The sequence below is a fragment of the Corvus moneduloides genome, chromosome 6, assembly GCF_009650955.1.
Source record: "Corvus moneduloides isolate bCorMon1 chromosome 6, bCorMon1.pri, whole genome shotgun sequence".
Classification (NCBI taxonomy): domain Eukaryota; kingdom Metazoa; phylum Chordata; class Aves; order Passeriformes; family Corvidae; genus Corvus; species Corvus moneduloides.
The window spans coordinates 50951141-50970050 of NC_045481.1; the positions used below are offsets into that span (position 1 = coordinate 50951141).

General features: G+C 36.9%; 1 protein-coding gene across 2 annotated transcripts in view; it reads right to left on the reverse strand.

Moving 5' to 3' along the window:
- Positions 1-13170: 13170 nt before the first annotated feature.
- INSC (INSC spindle orientation adaptor protein) overlaps positions 13171-18910 on the reverse strand; it is a 131417-nt gene continuing 125677 nt past the window's right edge. For both annotated transcript variants that reach the window (XM_032113160.1, XM_032113159.1), the window contains 3 exons: positions 18584-18739; positions 17853-17929; positions 13171-16497 (listed from right to left, as the gene is read on the reverse strand). In XM_032113160.1, the coding sequence (XP_031969051.1) occupies positions 16369-16497; positions 17853-17929; positions 18584-18739 (362 nt within the window). In that variant the 3' untranslated portion in view covers positions 13171-16368. The remainder of the gene's footprint in view (positions 16498-17852; positions 17930-18583; positions 18740-18910) is intronic.

An 18910-nucleotide genomic window follows, 5' to 3' on the forward strand; every position in this document is an offset into this window, starting at 1 on the left:
TTGTATAGATTGCAGGCATGGGAAATAATGCACAGTAGAACTTGTCCACTATGCTAAGTCAAGATTCTTACAGGTTTTCCTAAGATCAAGCTACCAACAAAAAGCAATTCCAAGGTTGTGAGAGGTCATGAGGAACTCAGAGGCACATAGGCATGAGGATATATTTTTTCAATATAGCAGATTGTTATAAAACACATTAGTAATTTACTCTTTCTGAATCAGAGTTAAATTTTAGTCTTCCATTTTTTCACAGGAGAGTTAAAAGCAGCAGTTTGTTTGTTCCACTACAAGGGCCTTCCCTACTAACTATGCTCCTCTCTCTGTACATTTTGCTAGCCTAAGAGGACAAAGAAGTAAAAGAAGACAAAGAAAAAAACAAAGACAAAGAAGACAATCCTTCCTCTTGTAGTAATACATCTTAAGAGAAATATTTCCATGCTACTTTAAGCTTATCTAAACATGGCAGTCCCTTCAAACGAGCCATACAGGTCAGGGGGAATAAAGAGGAAGCAGTTACATAAATTTATATAGCTCCCCTATTAATAAGGGAACTGCACTGATGTATCCCTTCCTAAATCTTTAACTGCGTTGTTGAGTATGGCAGGGAGATACTACAATAAAAAATATTTAGTGGGTAAGTAACAAACATTTGTCAAATCTATAAACCTTCCTCAAAATACACACCCACTGCTCTAAACGGCAACTTCAAGTCTCTGGGCCTTGATTTGGAAGGGTTTTCCATCTTGAACAAGAAATGATTAATGAACAATAATTAATCTGATGGCTTTGACAGCTGCTACTTATGTTGAACTTTGATATACAACCCAGCTCTCTTGCTGGTGGCTTCACAATAAGGTAATTGATCTGGATCCAGACTGAAAGGCAACTGTGTGTCACCTCAGTCCTGCCATGTCAGTCCTCGGTGCAGAGGGCAGCAGTAGCTTAGAGAGCCTGTCAATATTTTTGAATAACTTACTTGAAATGTAAGCTGATAATTTTTGCCTATTGATAAAGTTTTGCTATTAACCCTAATATATCAATCAATTTTCATTTGTAGGAGAATAATGACTCTGTTTTCCCTCTGAGTCAGCGAGGAACAATGCCAAAGCTTGGGATGTTTTCACATTAGTGCAAGGAGAGTGGAGAGTATTGCAGCAGAGCTGCTATACACACTTGGAAGAACTGTACCATGGGGAGGAATATCTCTCAACAGGATTGATGTCCCTGTCTCCTTGGGTAAGTAAGAAAATATCAAACAAGAACACCACAAGAGTTTTTTTCTCAAACATCACATTAGTGAGGTCTTCAGATCTAAAACAAACAAACACACAGAAAACCCCACCAAAGAAAAACCCCAAAGAATGCAAAGTGAAAATACTGAAATGGTTAGAAAGTTGCAAAAATGTGAAATCAAAAGCAACAGACACACAATGAGAAACATCAGAAGCTTTATCTCTGCCACTCAAAGATTTTGATTACATCCCAGTCAAACTTAGGGAAAGTTCTCCACTAACACAAGGTTCTCTGATGTAGCATGACAAGATCTCACAGATGAAGATTAACTCCAGCTTTCAGCTGTAAGAAACTCCCATTAGAAATACATGGGATTTTTTTTGGTTTTTTTAAGCATAGATCACCATCAATCACTGAAGCAATTTAAGAAAGTAATCGATTGTCTCTTAACCCTACAGTAGTTCAGAAAAACTAGGAAGATCCCTCTCTAAAAAAAAAAACAAACTCAGGACATGTAGGATAGATACAGCTTATTGTCTTCAAGTGGCAAGGCAAACTAAAACATCCCAAAATATCTCTCTGAAATCCATGAAACGAAGCAAAACAAAATCAGTTTAAATCAGTGAAGTTATGTAGATGATTCCCCTTAAAACATGAGAATCATTAAAGGAAAAAAAAAAGAGAAAACCCAAACCCCCACACAGTCACTGGTTTTGTGTACTTGTGAAAAACATTCATAGGGTTATATGCTAGGCAAGGGACCTCCCATCCTATTCCGAGTATTAGAAGTGTTTGGATGCTGACAAATAAATTACATTAATTGCATCCATTCTAGCAACCACTTAAACACCATTAGGGCTTATGCATACAATAACTGTGCCATTAGTCAAATCTGGATACCTCACTGCTGGTAATCAACATTCTGTCTTCTTCTAGTATAACTATCTTAATTTCTTTTTGCAAGCCTCCTTCAGAACCATTCAGCTTTTGAACATGAAATTAAGGACATTATCATTTTGCCTAATAATATTACATGGTTTTCTCTCAGAGTTACAGTCTACTGAGCTACTTGTAATTACTTGCAGCAAAAAGCTGAGGTTTGCTGACTATTCCATTCTTTTTTTTTCCATGCTGCAAACACCTGCTGCAACACCATCCTCATATTACTGTGATAATTGTTGCTTTGCTGCTTTCTTAATCTGGGGGGAAGTAAGAATTCTTCTCTTTCCTATCCCTCTCCCAGAGGACTGACACCCTAGGATGGGAGGAACATGGAACATTAGATACAGAGGACTAAATATTAGAAAAGTTTCTGTCCCTTGTATCCGCTTTGAAATGAAAGAAAGCGGACAGTGGAGTGGGTGACTTCTTGAAGTCTGTTTTCCTTCCTTGCCCTCCAGCTGGCTATAGGAACTGCCACCACAGTCCTGGGATTAGGAAGCTGATTCCTTGCCAAAGCTGCTTGTGCATCCTCTCCCAAGGGCTGATCAAGGGACATGGGCTCTCCGCAGTCCCAGAGTACCGCCTCTAGGAGTTCCCAGCTTTGTCATCAGGGTAGCTGCTTCTGCACACAATGACCAGAGGACTATGAGACTTCTTTAAAGAGTAGGCTGAAACCACTTGGAAATTCACCAGTCCTGTGTCAGTCCATAATCACAAGAGTGAGCTGATTTATTTTTCATATTGACACTAAAAACTCATCTATGCACCAGGGAGGAAGTCCTTGATTACTTGAGTTAGAGAGCTCCTTTGTATAAGGGGGGGGAAAAAAATTAAAATGCAGGGTAGGAAGCTATAAAACTCATTATTCAGGTCACAGAGATATCTAATTTTACCATTTCGTTAGTATTTTTTTGTGTTTGATCAAGGCAATAAAGAAAAGGATGAACACACTCAGCATGGCATTTTGTGACTTTGGAAGTGTGGTTTGCCCACAGCTTTAAGTGAAGCTCAGCAATAAATCAGGAGACCTGAAAAGATGAATCTTAGGGAAAACATTTCACCATTAGCTCAAACTCTTCATTCCACAGCCAACACCTGGCCAAGATTCCTAAATTCAGCATTGATACAGCATTGTCCTAAATGTAACAGTTCATTAAAATCAAGTTCTTTCATTTATGTTCATTCTCCCCCCTCTTGTGGCTCATTATAAAATCACAATTGTTGCTTTCAGAAATGTTCCATATTTGGGCTTTCGTGCAGAAAGGATAGAAAAGGATCTACAAAATCCAACCAGGCAGTGCAACTAATAAACTCAACAAAATACAAATATAGTAAATAATGAGCTTGTTATTCAGGGTAATTCTCATTGCTAATTTAAATGTTCTCTGTAATCTCCGATTGAAAGCAAATCTTGCCACAAATGATATGGAATACATTTCAGACAGATTCACCCACAACTATTAATTGGATATCCTGTGCTATTGTCTGGGGAAGATTTTAGTATCTGCACCCTCAATCATTTATTGTCTTACTAGCTCAACATAGAAGTATTTTTGCTTTAATGTCTTCAGCCAGATCTTCAGCTTGTATACGTGGACGTAGTACTAAAATACTCTGAACTTGTGCCAGAAGTTCTGCCAGCATCCTTGTACAGGCAGCTTCTGGCATTTCTTACATGCAGATGTGTTTCCTCAGCAATGACTGATCCACCAAAGTGTAATTATGAAAAGTACTAATTGAAAATATACAAGGACTTTGTCCACAGATCTTGGATATTGGAGGGTCTGCAACAGGAGTAGGTTTAAGCCTCAAAAATGGTTAGAAATGGATGTGGATATGCATACAGACTCAGGGTATCTCTTTTCAATTAAAAATGTGTTATTTGGGATAAATTTAGAAAAACTTGTGAGCAGCAGGCCAGCTAAATAAGAGTGATATATTGATAGAAATGTGTCAGTTTAGCAAATCAGAGACACAGTGCAGGAAAGTCAACACTTACTAACAAAATTGGAGGATTAAAACTTATTACTAGAGTCAGAAAACAGTCATGTCAGCATTTCCCACCATAATACTGACAGCCAAACGGTTAATATTTAGCAGCAGGTAAGTTAGACTGTCACCTGTGAGCTCTTTAACCAGACAGTCTCATAACCAGAGCACACTGCAAATGGTGTGCAAAACAAATCTCATTCCTGGAAAAGCTGTGGCTGGGATCTCCTTTGATTCCCAGGACCCAACTGAAGGCTGCAAGAATGGAATATTACAACAGCTCGTATGCTCACAGGTGGAAAAATCCACATAAAGTCTCCACACATCTGAAACTTTCAGAATTAAGGGTAAGATTAGTGGTAAACGTGTGTCTTGGTGAATAGCAGCAAATGGTACCCTTTTGTCATTCCAGCAGAAAATCCTTAAGGACAGCTTGGTGGAAAGACTTACAGAAAGTTTCTCACAGATTAGACAATTTTTAACAAAATAGATATATTGAGTAAAAAACCCAGTACAGTAATGTGAACCAGCTAATATTACCAGTGTAATATTTGAAGCAGTCCTTAGTAAGAATGAAAAATGATGGTGGGATTTAAATGAGCAACATTCTCCATTTTGCATTTCTGTGCCTGTTACTCTAAATATTGCTGAGCAATCATTTAACATTACCCACCAAAAATCACACAATTTATTTAGTCCATTGTGTGCAAAGGATGAAAATGCAAAAAGCCCAGTAAAATAGAGAGTTTCTGAAACTCTGTGGAGCAGTCTGTGAAGTACCAATGTACTTCAAGCTTTGGTAATTTGGCTTTTAGTTTAAGGTGAGGGGGGAAAACTCCTGCTCCTCACTTTCCACAACATTTAATTGTATGACACAATCACAACATACAATCATGTCATAAACTTTGTAAAGTCATAAGGTCTTTGAACTTTAGAGATTAAAATAAGGCATAAACTCAAGGGCACAAGATAGGCAAATTGCAGTGGCACAGAGCTAACACTGGAAAACACATCTTTAGGGTACATCTAAAAGGCCAGTTTTGCCTATATCTTCCTTGTCCCAGCACAAATCATTTATTAACTGGTTCATAGTAATAAAATTTTGGCAAACCCTGACCCTCATCTAAACCCAGCTAGCTGGGATTTCTGTATCAAGGGGAATTGCTTCCCCTTCTGCAATCTTAATTCCCCTTGCCCTCCCCTCCACGGGCTTTCTCTGAAGAGAGAAAGGGAGCACCATAACCCTGCTGCTCCTGCAGGCCCAGAGCCAAGGTCCAAGTAACCTACATCAGGATGCAGGAAGAGCCTTCAAGATCTCATTGGGCATGCAGGGCACATCACAATCTAGCCCCAAGAAATTAGGAGATTAAAGTTAGAACATGTTTTAAATGGATCTGAGTGAATAATTTTTAATGAATGCATTTAATGATGGATGAGCTTCCTTCCTTCTTACCACGAAATGTGGGGAGCGGGTTGCAATTTCCTTCACATATTCCTTCCTCATTGAATTCTTTTTTAATTTCTTTTAAAGTAAGGGGTTGCTACTCCAAGCACAAACTCACTGTTCAATTGCAGTTAGTGCCATAAATCACTTAATATTGTTTCCATCCTCCAGTCTAATGAACATAACTCATGGAATCAGCTTTGTGGTACACAGGCTTACAGAAAGCACATTAGAAATTCACTTTCCATAGTATTCCTGTGTGAGCTTAACATTTATTTTCTGCCAACAGTTATGCGATTAAAGTTTAATAACTCTGTGAGTGTGTGCAGGAAATGACACCAAAAGCAACCCCAAGATGGCTGAAGATTTGCTTCCAAATTTGCACAAATATAAGGAGAAATTGTTTCTGCATTATTCATTCAACTTTAGACCTAAACCAAATATGTCTCACTAGCAGCCTTGGAAACATATGATGAAGTGTTTTAAAATTCCAGTAGATGTCACCACTTCTCCCTCAGCAAGTCCTTAAGTACATCTAAAAGAAGCTTTTGAAAACTCAGTTTGCACTTCATCATGAGTTGAGAAAGCACAGAGACTCCTTTTGCTTTGGGTTACATTGTGTTCTGACAGAAAAAGAATATATCCATTTTTCTAATCTGTGTCAATGAATTAATGAGCTTCTAGAACTCGTGCCACTATTGCAAACCAAGGCACGTGCAGATCAGCTGTCGATTGTGATGTTGCTGCTAATACAAAACAGTACCTAGTGTTGTATTAATTTTTTCCCTTGTCACTTGATACTTCATAATACCAAAGTTTTAAATGATACTTTGATTGTAACTACAGCCCTGATTGTCACTACTGTGAGTTTTCCAGTGCTCATAATCATTCCCTGCAACATTTCGTTTGCTTTTGTTTCCCAAGTTTCAACAAGCCCCAATAGTGTCTCCTTCCTAAACGTTTGGGTTCAATTCTTTTCAGCTTTTGCTTGCTGCTATCCTCTCCTCTCATGAAAAATGAGACCTCATGCTTCAGTTCACCTGATTCTCATGGCTACATTTTTCTCCATTCCCACTGGGAACAAGGCACCCATGAGGCCTGGGGTTCTGACATCATGGAAGAAGGCTCATACTTCTGGTCAGCTACACCAGAAAGACATTCTCAGTACTTTCCCTTCTTCTTTGCACACTAAGTCTCCATGCAAGAAAATATTTTCAAACTAATATCAGATGAAATTCAAGTCTAGCTAAAATCTGCTTCTTTGAGAAACAACATCAATGTATATTCATTTGCTTATACTGACCTTGACTCCTCACATCTGACAATTAATAAATTTTCATCCCTTTCTATTTCTCTGTAATATGAAATACAACAAAAAAATATTTACTCTGTTCTTTTAAAAACAACTCAGATCCACAGGACGTTATAATATGAAAAACCAAACTAAGAAGAACTTATTCTGCCACAGAAAAAAATTTTTAGTCTTCGTTTTCTGAAGAGGTATTAATATTCTTTTTCTTTAGAGCAAATTTTACATTTTCTAAGGGACATTAGAAGACAAAATTAATTCTCAACAGTTCCCAGGGTAAGAAAATGTTTTGTGTGACTTTTTTTTCACTTGACCATGTGGCCCTAAGGGAAGCTGATTTTCTGGCTACATTCACCCCTTAAGACTTGGAAGAGAGTTTGGATGCATAACAGCGTATAATGATCATATATTTCTGATGAGTTCAACAGTGGTCTAAAGACTTCAGAAAGGTTCATTTGCAGGTCTCTAGATTACTTACTCTCATTCAGATTTCACCCAGCTTAAAACAGCCAAACTGACTAAAGACATTAGAGATGCAAGGGAAATTGGTTCTTAAGTATTTTAGGAAGTGAGATAAGATTCAAATGCATCCCTTAGACTTTTTAAAATGTCTTTTTTCATGGGATCAGGTCACCAGGACAAGTTAAAAAACTATCAAGCACTTTTTAAGGATATTTAAAACATTATTGTTGCAATTCCTTTCCCACCCAGCTGCAAAGGGGCCTCTAAATAACTCTATTGTCCATGGGATTTGTAGAATAGCAGCCAGAACTAACATTAAACTGAACAATAGCAGCATTGTACTCCTTCTCAAGAAAAAGGAAAAATACAGTCTATGGCAAAACCTTGGGCTGCTATGTGACAGTTGACTCTTTTTAGAGGATTCTCTAATTGCTTTCTATTTTTTTAAAAAACAAACTTTCATGGCAGGCATTGGAAATTTTTTCCCTGTTTGAAAATAAGTTAAACTTGAAGAGAGATTTTTTGCTTGAACTGTTAAAAGCAGTTTATTGATGAGAGTATGTAAATGGAGGAGAATAATATGAGCAACTGTCCCTGACAAAACTGATTAAGTTTTCCAGAAAATGCTCTAGCATGACAAAAATAATGGTGTCTTTGCACAGAAAAAGCATATTAATTATGAGGTGAGTTTGACTGCAGTTTTTTAGATTTCAGAAAAGCCTGCAATGAGTAAACAAATAGTAAGGAAGATGATTCTTCAGCAGGCAAGTGTTGCAAATAAAGCAGAAAAAAAGAGGTATGCAGACAAAATCAGAATTATCCACAGGGCTGCAGCTCTCAGCTGTCATGATGGGAACAGAGAGAAGTTGCCACTCGAGGTTTTTTAAAAAGCAAACAAGTCCACAGGATACAGAGTGAAGGCCATGAACACCTGAACTCCATAGGGGCCATGGAGCATTCTCCAGAGGACAAAGGCTGTGTTGAGACTTCAACCAGACAAAGCACTTTCAGCAAGACCTTTGCTTTTGCTTGTAGTTCATACATTTCCTGCCCCTTGGCCTCCCACACAAAACACACCTTCAGTCTGCAGTGTAGAACTACCAGAGTCCTGCAAGTAAAACCAAATGTGATATTTACTCACTTGCCTAAAAAAGTAGCCCCTAAGTGAAACTAGAATTTTTTTTTTTTTTCTACTAACAGTGTAATTTGTGGACTCAAGGAAAAAAGGGACATAAAAACTCTGCAAAATGCCATGTAATAACTTCTTTGGTAAAATCTTTCTCAAAGGCAGAGTCTCTAGAATCATAGACAGTCACTGGACAGTGAAGAATTGTTTTGGGACCTTAAGACAATTTGCGGTTGAGAACTTTATTCCACCAGTGCAGCCTCCAGGCCTTGGAAGAAGTGCTAAACTGAAATAATTTTAAAATAATTGCAGAATTTTTAAATTTTTACTTAACAGCAGCCCTGTTTCATTCTACTGATTACAACTGAGGCCTGGAAACAGTTTTATATCAGAAAAAGTAGCCTCAGAATATTAATAAAATATATAGTCTATTGACAATCACCAGGGAATAACCTGATACCTTTATTCATATGCAACAAGACTGTAGAAAACAAAATAATGGCTAAAGAATTGTTAACTGTTAAACTGCTAATTCTATTGTGACTCTTCTTTAAACAAAATAGTTTTTATTTTCTAGTTAGCTTTTAAAATGACAGTGAGGGTCTATTTGTGTTTATTTTAATAGAAATATTTCTCATTAAAAAAAAAACCAACTATCTTAGAAAGAATATTTTAAGAAAAATATATCCATACTTCTTTAGTGAAAGATGCTCTACCTCAAAAGTACCTGAGAACTATTTCAAAATATTTAAAGCCTGAGATCTTGGTGTCAATAACACCTCTGTACCAAAACCACATTTTAGTAATTTAATTTTCAGCAGCCTCTTCAATTATTGCCCACACCAACTTATAACATTTAAATCAGAATTAAAACAGCTACAATATTTTATTGATACACATAAGGAGAAAAGTGAAAAAATTTATAAAGATGATCAATGGGTAAATGAAGAAGGCAAAACTTTGAGTATGAGAAGCAGCAAAAGTACTGCCACATGAAAAGGGCTCTCAGATGGGTTTGCAAGCAATAGAAGTATAAATGGTAAAAAAAAAGGTTGAATTCAGCTGTTTTTAGTGAATGAAAGCTGCAGCTGTACAGGGGTTGGACACAAAAGACATCTCTATTACAGCCATGCCAGATTATTAACTACAAAACAAGCTGCAAAGACATTTCCACACAAGGAATATCTAAGGGCACGAACAAAAAGACCATACTGGTACTGTCAAAGGAACTGGTCTTTTTATTATTATTTTTTAAAATAAATTCTCTTTAAGTGGCCTCAAATGAAAGGAGCAATCTTAGAGACCTTAGTATCATACAACAGGATGGAAAGGAACACCTCACTCCTGTAGCTTTTAGCCTACACAGGAAAGAGAAACAAAACATGAGAGTAGGAACAATTCATGCACATTCATCTGGTCTTTGCAGCAGAATCCAGAAGTTCCATCTGAGTGCACTACCCAGCATTTTGGTAACTATAAGTATAATGCTTTCAAAAAAGAAAAATAGATAATATTTGATGAGAAACAGTTGTCAGCTGGTGATAACAGTGCAAGCAAGGAAACAGACAAACTTTTAGCCAAGATGTTAGACCAAGAGATTGCCTTGATGCAGGTGTAACAGAGCAGTGAGACAGCACCTGCAAATACACTGTAAAACAGATCTTGGGTTTCACAGATGTTGGCTTTGAACTTTCAGTAGCTTTCCCTTGCACTGAGCCATGAAAATCCTTCAGCTGTCATTCACTCTAAAGGGGAGCATCAATCAGTTGACAGTAGGGGGAAAGACCAAGAGAAACTTAGAAAGGAACACAGTGGTGGAACTACCACCCATCCACCATCTGCAACATTGATGCAAAGCATATTCTTGAATATACATTTAAGAAAGGGTTCTCAGTGTTTGACAGCTCAAAGATTAAGCCACAGTAAGCACAGCAACTGAGACTTCCATGAAAGAGTTTAGCAATGGTCTTGATAGTAAGCAACTTCCAAGCCAGCGTGGGTTCCTATGGGATGGCCTGAACCACCTGGAAATAGTCCTCATTTATCAGGGTCTTACCTGTGATGTTGCTATGTTCCAGGCTCTGCCTTGTAATGAAGAGTCCTTCCTTCTTCTTCTTCCAGCTCAGCTTATTACTTTTTGGGAAAGAAGGTGTGCTGGGTTTGAGGGGATTTTTTTTTTTCTTGCTTTCTGGCGAGCAATAGCTTTTCTGGCATGTGAAATGCTATTGATCAGCTCAGTGGTATTTTGCATATTGTCCAGGATAGCTCACTTTGGAGTTCTGGGTTAATGTCCCGTGACCTGGCTTTTTTCCCCCCTTTTTTTTCAAATGCAAGAGCTTTTGCTGTAATAAGAAATGTGTGACCTGGTATATTATCATGAGATCAATGAGTTGCTCTAGCTATTCCTTGTTTTAAAATACTGGCAAATAGAAGTCATCAGTTAGTACACACCAAGTAAGTAAAGGGTGTCTTGGTCATTTCAAAAGAAGAGTCTGAACTTGCAAAATTTTCTGGTTTGAGGGAAATTGTGCTTGATATGTAAACAGCATGTAAAACCCTAGCTGAGAGAGTGCCTCCAGTTTGTCTCCAGACTGAGCCTGGAATTCATCTCCCCTGATCTGAACTAAGAGTCAAATGTCAAGGTGTTTAGACAACTCCCTCATAGAAATCATCAGCCCTTTTTTCAATAGCCACTGGACAAAAAAAAGGCAGCCCCATGGTATTATGTATACTCTCTCTCTTGGGCAGTCATCCTCAAAAAAAGTATTGCCCACTTCTCTCTGTGGTCTACAGAAAAGACCTAAATTACTGGTCTGGACTATGCTTACAGAATTGAACTTTGTAATAATACAAAGATGTTTATATTTTGATAAATATAAAATTGAAAATTCTCCCCTAGATAAAGCATGTGATGATTTCTTCTACTGATAGAATAAGCTTTTAAAATCATTGACTTGTATTAATTACTGAAAAAAAAGGGTTTTATCCTTAGTTTCATGTAGTAAGATTTTATTTATGTTTATTTTATGTGTTAAACCTCTACAGTCCTAACTCTACAGGATCCTGGAAACCTTGAGGTTACCTCTGGCTCTTCTTTACTTCAGTGCAAACAAACTGACTTACAGAAGAAGTCAGAAGAAGCAGCATCAAATAAGAATTCCCTAGATCATTTGTGCCCATTCCATAGTTATTCTTTTGACACAAGTGAAAACACACATGGCTGTTTCTGGATCTTTTTAGATATATCTACTTGATTTATCATAATCTTTGTCTCACCTGATGAACATATGTAACAGACATCTTGTTAGTTTTATCTTTTCAGAACTATCAAAAAAAGAAAATTTTTACAATGTGTGGTACAAAAAAATGAATCAGACTAAGTAGATCCCTTAGAAGACATATGCATTATTAGGTCACATTCTAAAGGTTGTGAAGAACATGACCAATAGCTGGTTAAAAACCAGTGGTAATCCAGAAAGCTTAAAGAAGAGGGTATGAGCAGTGATTTGTAACACAGGTGATCACAACAGTGACGGGAGAGACACTGCATTATACACACCTTGTCCTTCACATCATTTAAGCTTTTTGATCCTTTTTAATTTCTTTCCAAAGCAAATTAGCAGCACTACCTGCTGCATTGTTTTTCTCCCCCACTGGTTTCCCATAGGTTTCTTTGGGTTCTAGGAACATTTCAAATATTAAAAGTCATTGATTGGCTGTTGAAAATGAAAGTAAAAAATCTGAATTTCTAGCATTTGGTCTGTAGGTCTAGTGGGTTTATTTCTCTGATTCAGTGATTATTTGGCTGACAAGTGATCAATTCATAAACTCTTACTTAGCAGGTCTGCTTGTAAAAGTACCAAAACATGGGAGTAAGCTACCATATCTATGTTTTCTCTCGGGCTTTTGGGAGTATATGTTGGTCCTTCCCCTTGTTATAAGAACAATAAACATTTCTCTCTATTCCAGGTGATCCTTATTACGTCCATTTTACAAGATATTTTTGTTACTTAGTTTCTCAGCAAAAACCTTATCAATTTAATAATTAGCAGGACCAGACCTTGGAATGTAACTCTCTTCTATTAGATAACTAGCAATCATACAAATATATTCCCCCAAGAGGAAGAAATTTTTCACAGCTGGAAAAAAGAGAAACTCAGATCCAAGAGCAAGCCAGAAAACAGAGATAGGGCTCTCACAAAGAATATAATTATCTAGATTAGATGGCCCTGTGTTTTTCTTGTTCCCAGTTCTTTAACTTGTAAAGGGCTGAAATTATTTACGCACGTTCCCACCAGTTCTGCACTTCCAACTCCAACTAATAAATTCACCCTAGACCTTTCTTTCAATGCTTAATGACATCTTCCCTCCCCTCCCTTTAAAAATGGGAACACTGGTGAATAATTTACAGTGTCTAGAGTGCTTCTTTAAATTCCTTAAATTTAATATAAATTTAAACTTAAAATCAAAGCAGATTCCTCAAAATACAAAAGCCAAGGTTATTTTGACTGTTTACTCCTGTTATTTAAAAGGAGATGGTCAACACAAAAATTTGGAACAAGCCATATAAGATACCAGAATCACTCTTGTACAAAGGCAAAACCCTACAGTTGAAATCCAGTCTTCTGTATACTAACAGGCAACCCCAAAAAATAGTTAAGATACGCAATTTACAAAGACGTTATTTTATTCTTTGTAGATACAAATACTATTTTAAACTGAAAAGGTCAGACAAGTAACATTCCACATAAGTGATTCATGTACCAAGTACACAATAAACTGAGAAAAACCAAACTTTGTTCTATGAATGAAACATCTGGGCCCTGAATATCTGTAAACAGTTTGAAACGAAAGCTGAAATTTGAAGACATTGTCCAAAGTTGCTGGAGTGTAAATCAAAATTACAAAGAATCCTGCAGCTCACTGCATGTTTGTTAAGCATTTTTAACCTCACACAAAATCGAAAATGTTCAGAAGAATTTAAGTGAAACTACAACATTTCTAACAAGTTTAACATTCATTTTCCAGGAAGATTAAACCAATACTTAAGCTACATGCAGTATAGGTCAATGAGTCCACATAAATTAGCTGATTTGTGAATGTATTACACATACTCTCCACCTCTCTCTCTCCCACCTGTATATGTATATACACAGGGAGTCCAAAGATTGTCCCACCACAATACTTATTTTAGTGAAAATCTCTTTATATGAAATATTTTGTTTCATATTACATTGAAAGCAAAAATGTTTATTCTGGCTTAAACAGTTCTTTTTTGTTTGGTTGGCTCGTTTTGTTTAAAAGCTGAGGAGTAACTTTCAAAGCAAACATTGAGAATGCAGAATTCATTCAGAATCCAGAATTCTCATTCAGAAGTAATGAGAAAAGTAAATCAATATTTTTAATGACTCATATTTCCAAGTGAATCAAGAGGTAATGTTAGAGGTATGTTTATTTTCTCATAAACCTTAACATATACAAAAATAAAGTGCACAACTCTACGTGAAAAAATCTGACCTAGCTAAAATGGTTTTGAGGACACTTTAGGTGACAAGAGGTCTGCTGAAATGGCTCTTTCAAGATATATTTTCTGCTGCAAATATGAGTTCCGCCTAAATGTACTTTTCTCCTGTAATATAAACAGACACATTCATAATATGTACACATAAATGGACAAAATGGGCCTAGAATTATGGGCATGTATTTGCAGATTGAGAGTATCGGTAGTAAATTCAGTTCACATGACTGTATTTGAGAGCAAATTAGTTGTTGCCAACCTGCTCACTGAATATTTGATTGACGTGTTAGAAATGACATTAAAACATTATGAGTCATGATGGCATTTTCTTAAGAGCTGTGCATGTGTGGAGAAAAATTTTAAATGAGATTTTAAATTTACCCATTATGGGATAAACCCTACTCCATCTAGAAACTCATATCTCTGGTGTTAGTTGAAGCTGACAGAATGAGGTTCTGTACAGCAATTCTCTACAGAATTTGATATGTGTTTTATCAGGGATTGCCATGCTATCAGAAAGATAGCAACACAATCTTATTTTGAATTAGTTTTCAATGAAATTTATGAATTTATTGTTTATACCAAGACATCCATGGCTCACATATGTACTTCCGCTTAGCAAGGAAAGTGTTCAAGTCCATCACTAATACAATATTTTTAAAGCTTTACAGTACCACACATTTTAACAATCTTGGAAACTTAAGAAGCTGTCTCAAGGTAAACAAAAAAAGCAGAATTCATCTCTGTGCTTGCTAGAACATCTCATTCAACACTTTTCTTTGAATAGCTGCTCGTGACAGAGGTCGTTGTATGTTTTGTAAGGTTTTAAAATTCAGTCAAGATAGAGCTTATTAAATGAAGAGCTCACAAGAAAGACATTAAGGCAGAGACTTCTTAACCCATACAATCAAGGAAGAAAAAAGTAGCCATCGTTGTCTCACTGCTTGAAGCAAGACAGATTTCATGTATACAGAAAATATGGAAGGCAACCACAGCTCACAATTTCCTGGTGCCTTTCATCTGAACACCACATAACACTAAATAAACATTGATGAATTAAGCTTCTTAATATATCTACAAAGTGAGTACAGTAAGAAGGAAATGTGGGGGGGGTTTGGCAGATATCCTAGTACCCTAAAGTTGCTGATCATAAAATGATCCAAAGCAACGGTTGGAAGCCATCAAGAAAAAATTATATCTTATTTCATATTCTACAGAGTGCTTTGTGAGAAGTTAAGGAAAAAAACCACTACTAAGATATTGCTGGTTAAGTAATTTTCAATATATGTAGTTTCTCGATGAAAAGAAAAAGCAAGAATTAAGAAGAATGTTGGTAAAAAAAAATCTATTTTAAAATCATGTCTGTTATTTAGGTTATCATCCACTTCTCAACTTCCAGAGCTCCTAAAAGTCCCATTTAAGTTTTAAAAAATACAGGGCTAGTTAGAAAATCCGGAAAATGAAAATTCAAGTTACAATTAATTAAACTCTTCAGATTATTTAGCATGTGTGTGAACAGCTTTTCACAAAAACAGTAGCTTGAATGTTAAAAACATGTCTGAACACGAGCAATTCCAGTTCTTGTAAGGCTTGGAAAGGAGAAAAAATTATCACTGTGTAATGATTCTAAACCATAGGTGGAAAATTTCATGTTATGAATTAAAACACACACACCATCAAAGATTTTTCTAGAATTCTATGAATTTCTATAGGAAATTTCAGTCAACATAAATAGAGAACTTTCTACAAGTCTGTATCCTCCAATAGAGCACATCTTTATACAGCCTAAGAATGTCTTCTAACATCATTTGAAACCAGTATTTGAACATTTTTTGGAAATTTTTCTCTCAGTTACATAATTCTATTAAAAAATAGTTAAGAACTGGACTCACACTGTAACATCCCTTTCATTTCAAGGTATATACTTGCAGCTTTTAGGATTATTTTTCTTCTAATACAGATAAGGCTAAAACATTTATTAAAAAACCTACAAAATGTCCTAACTATAGAAAAATATCAGTGATAAAACATCATTAGAAGCATTTAACATCAGAGCAACAAATTCTTGGCTTCATTACCTTAATTCAACTATATTAAACAAAACATTTTGTTTGATGGCAATGATAAGGTCTGGTGTGTCTTGGCAGGAAAATAAAAAATTACCTTTGCAAACCACTGAAACAAGTTTTCTTATTCTGTTCCTTTGCTCCTACAAACCACATGTTCATGGGTTTAGAATAAATAAGTCATAAATAACAATAGGACTAAAACAAAATAAAATTGTGCATGTGTTAGCTAACTGTATACCTATCATCCTATATTGTTCACAGGTTTTTGGCTCCCATTTATACAAAGCTCTCTTCCATATTTGTGCATAGCAGAAAAGAATCCACAAGTCTGGGCTTTACCAGCTGCTGAAAGTCTGAATCTTCCAGTCCACCAGGACTCATAACTGCCAGTCTCCGCAAGGCTGCCTAGAAAAACAAAACAGCATCATTGCCATGCAGACAGGTTTGGCAAAGTCTTCTTTGCAGGAGTCCACAATAGCCATATCTAAATCATAGGCAGAACTCAAAACTGAACTGTGCAGGTCTATGAATTCTGCTACCTGGGTAATCTCTCATTACTGTCTTCATCTGTCGGATAAAACTTCCCTCAAGCAAAGTTATTAAATGACAATTATTTTGGGGCACATTACTTCTAGACCTAAGCAGCAGCTCTGAGCACAGTACAAGCCCTCAGACACCAGTAAGAATATCTGTCAGAACTTGAAGCATCTTATGTGTCAAGGACAATATTTTTGCCACATTTATATCAGAAAATGTCTTCAGGCAGTTACTAAAATATCAGGAGAAGCAGAATTGCTGAGACAGGGAGGTAGGTAACGTCTCAAGCAATAGGCATGGATTCAAGGAATGTGCAGCAAAAACTTCAATGAGACAGAAAAATCATAGTCTGGTTTGATGCCATTGCTCTGTGGTCTCTGCTCTAACCATACAAGATTAACAAGTCTTCTTGGCATGTAGGAAGAATAATCACAGCTTTTTCAATGCTCACATTTATACTTCCTTCATCCTGAATGAGACCTCTTTAAACGAACAAGCTGCAATAACTGAGCTTTACTTTCACATTTAAAACAACATTAATAACATAAAGCACTGTCAAACAATATTCTTCAGTCTTCATCCATCACAGCTTGTGTCCTAACCCTAGATCACTCATGTTCCCAGGGCCCTTTCACAGAATGCTCAGTGAAATCATTCAGCTCTGGCATTTGGCTCACAGTCCATGCGGTGCAGGACCAGCAGCAGGGATCTTTTTCCTCAGCAGAGAAAATGTTACTCTTCTGTTGCCCACTCCTTGACTGGGCACTACATTGTCTTGGAGACACTAATAGAACAAAAAATTGAAGTGGAAGCAAGAAATACTTTTCCCCCTTTTTGGGTGCTTTACATAGATATTTTCATATATACTTGTGAGTGTGGATAAAGGGCTGCTACCCCCATGACTCAAGGCTAATTTCAACAAACATAGAACCATCACAGAATGGAATTTAGGAATTAATGCATCCTTAAATTCCAAAGTGTCCCAGTGAAATTCTTTGGTGCCCAATTATGTGAAGATGAAGCCATTTTTCCTTATGTGTTAAATCTTCAATCAGATGATGAATAATTGACAGTGTACAGGATTATGCTTAAGGGGAAAAGCAGGAGAGCCTGACATGAATTCAAAACATTTCTGCAATACTTATGCATTTTGAAACCTATAGGGATTTTTTTTTTCTTAATTTTCCAGTATAAGCATGAAAGAAACACTAAAATGTACATACCAGACATGCCACTAAAACAGAATCACTGTTATTTCTTTCTGTTGGTGATCTGCAAAGTTTGATCAGGCGAGGAATACCTGAGTGCACAAAAGAGTGTCAGGAGAAATAATTTAGAAAAACAACTTCTTATTTTGAGAATTTTTTAGATGCATCATATTTATCTTTTTTTAGTAGATATGATCTCTAATGCAAAGATGATATGCAAATACTTAAGGGACTTTCCATGGAGCTATGCAGTTCAGAGCAGTGATAATTAATAGTTGTAAAGCATAAACAAATAAATTGGGTTTACTTGCTACTGCTCTCTCAGAGTGGAAATTGTAACTCCATTTTCTTCCCTACTTATCCTCCAATGCACCCTTAAAAAACTCCTACCCAAAGAACATTTTCCCTCCCGTTGGATTCATCACATCTGGACCTGCTGGGGTCCTGGTTTTCTGTGCCCTGACAGATCCTGCACAAGGGTTTACATAAAGGAGTGGAGGAGGCAGCAGAGTCAGTCAGCACAGTAAGGCACAGCTACGTGTTGAGTGGATGCTGCACCTCAGGTTCCTCTGGGAAATGAGCCAGAGGTTCATTTAGCTCCATCTCCTCAGTCATTCTCTGGACAGACTCCATAGGGAATATCTTTCATAAAGTTTACCAAGTGAGGCTAAAAATTAAAAAGAGCTTCTCCATGACTGGCAGTTCCTCCCTCTTTCAGTGCCATTAAGCAGAAGACACATCCTTACAGCTGAGTTTTATGGCTGCATCTGCCACCTCGGGATCTCGGCTGAGCCGTGCCAGGGTCACTGCAGATTTCTGCTGGACTCGCTCACAAGCGGCAACTTCAGCTGGATTTCCTGAGGAGGACTTTTCAAAGAGCATTTCCATTAAAAGCTGAACACCTAAAAGAACACAAGAGCCATCGTTATCCTCTCTCCAACAAAAAAACTCAGTGCATTAAAGGGAAAAAGAAAGCTGGGTTAATACAGACCAGTCAGTGCCCAGGTAGGACATGGAGAATACAAAAAGGAGGGCAGCAATTTGGACGTCAGCACTCAGGCACATCTGATCTG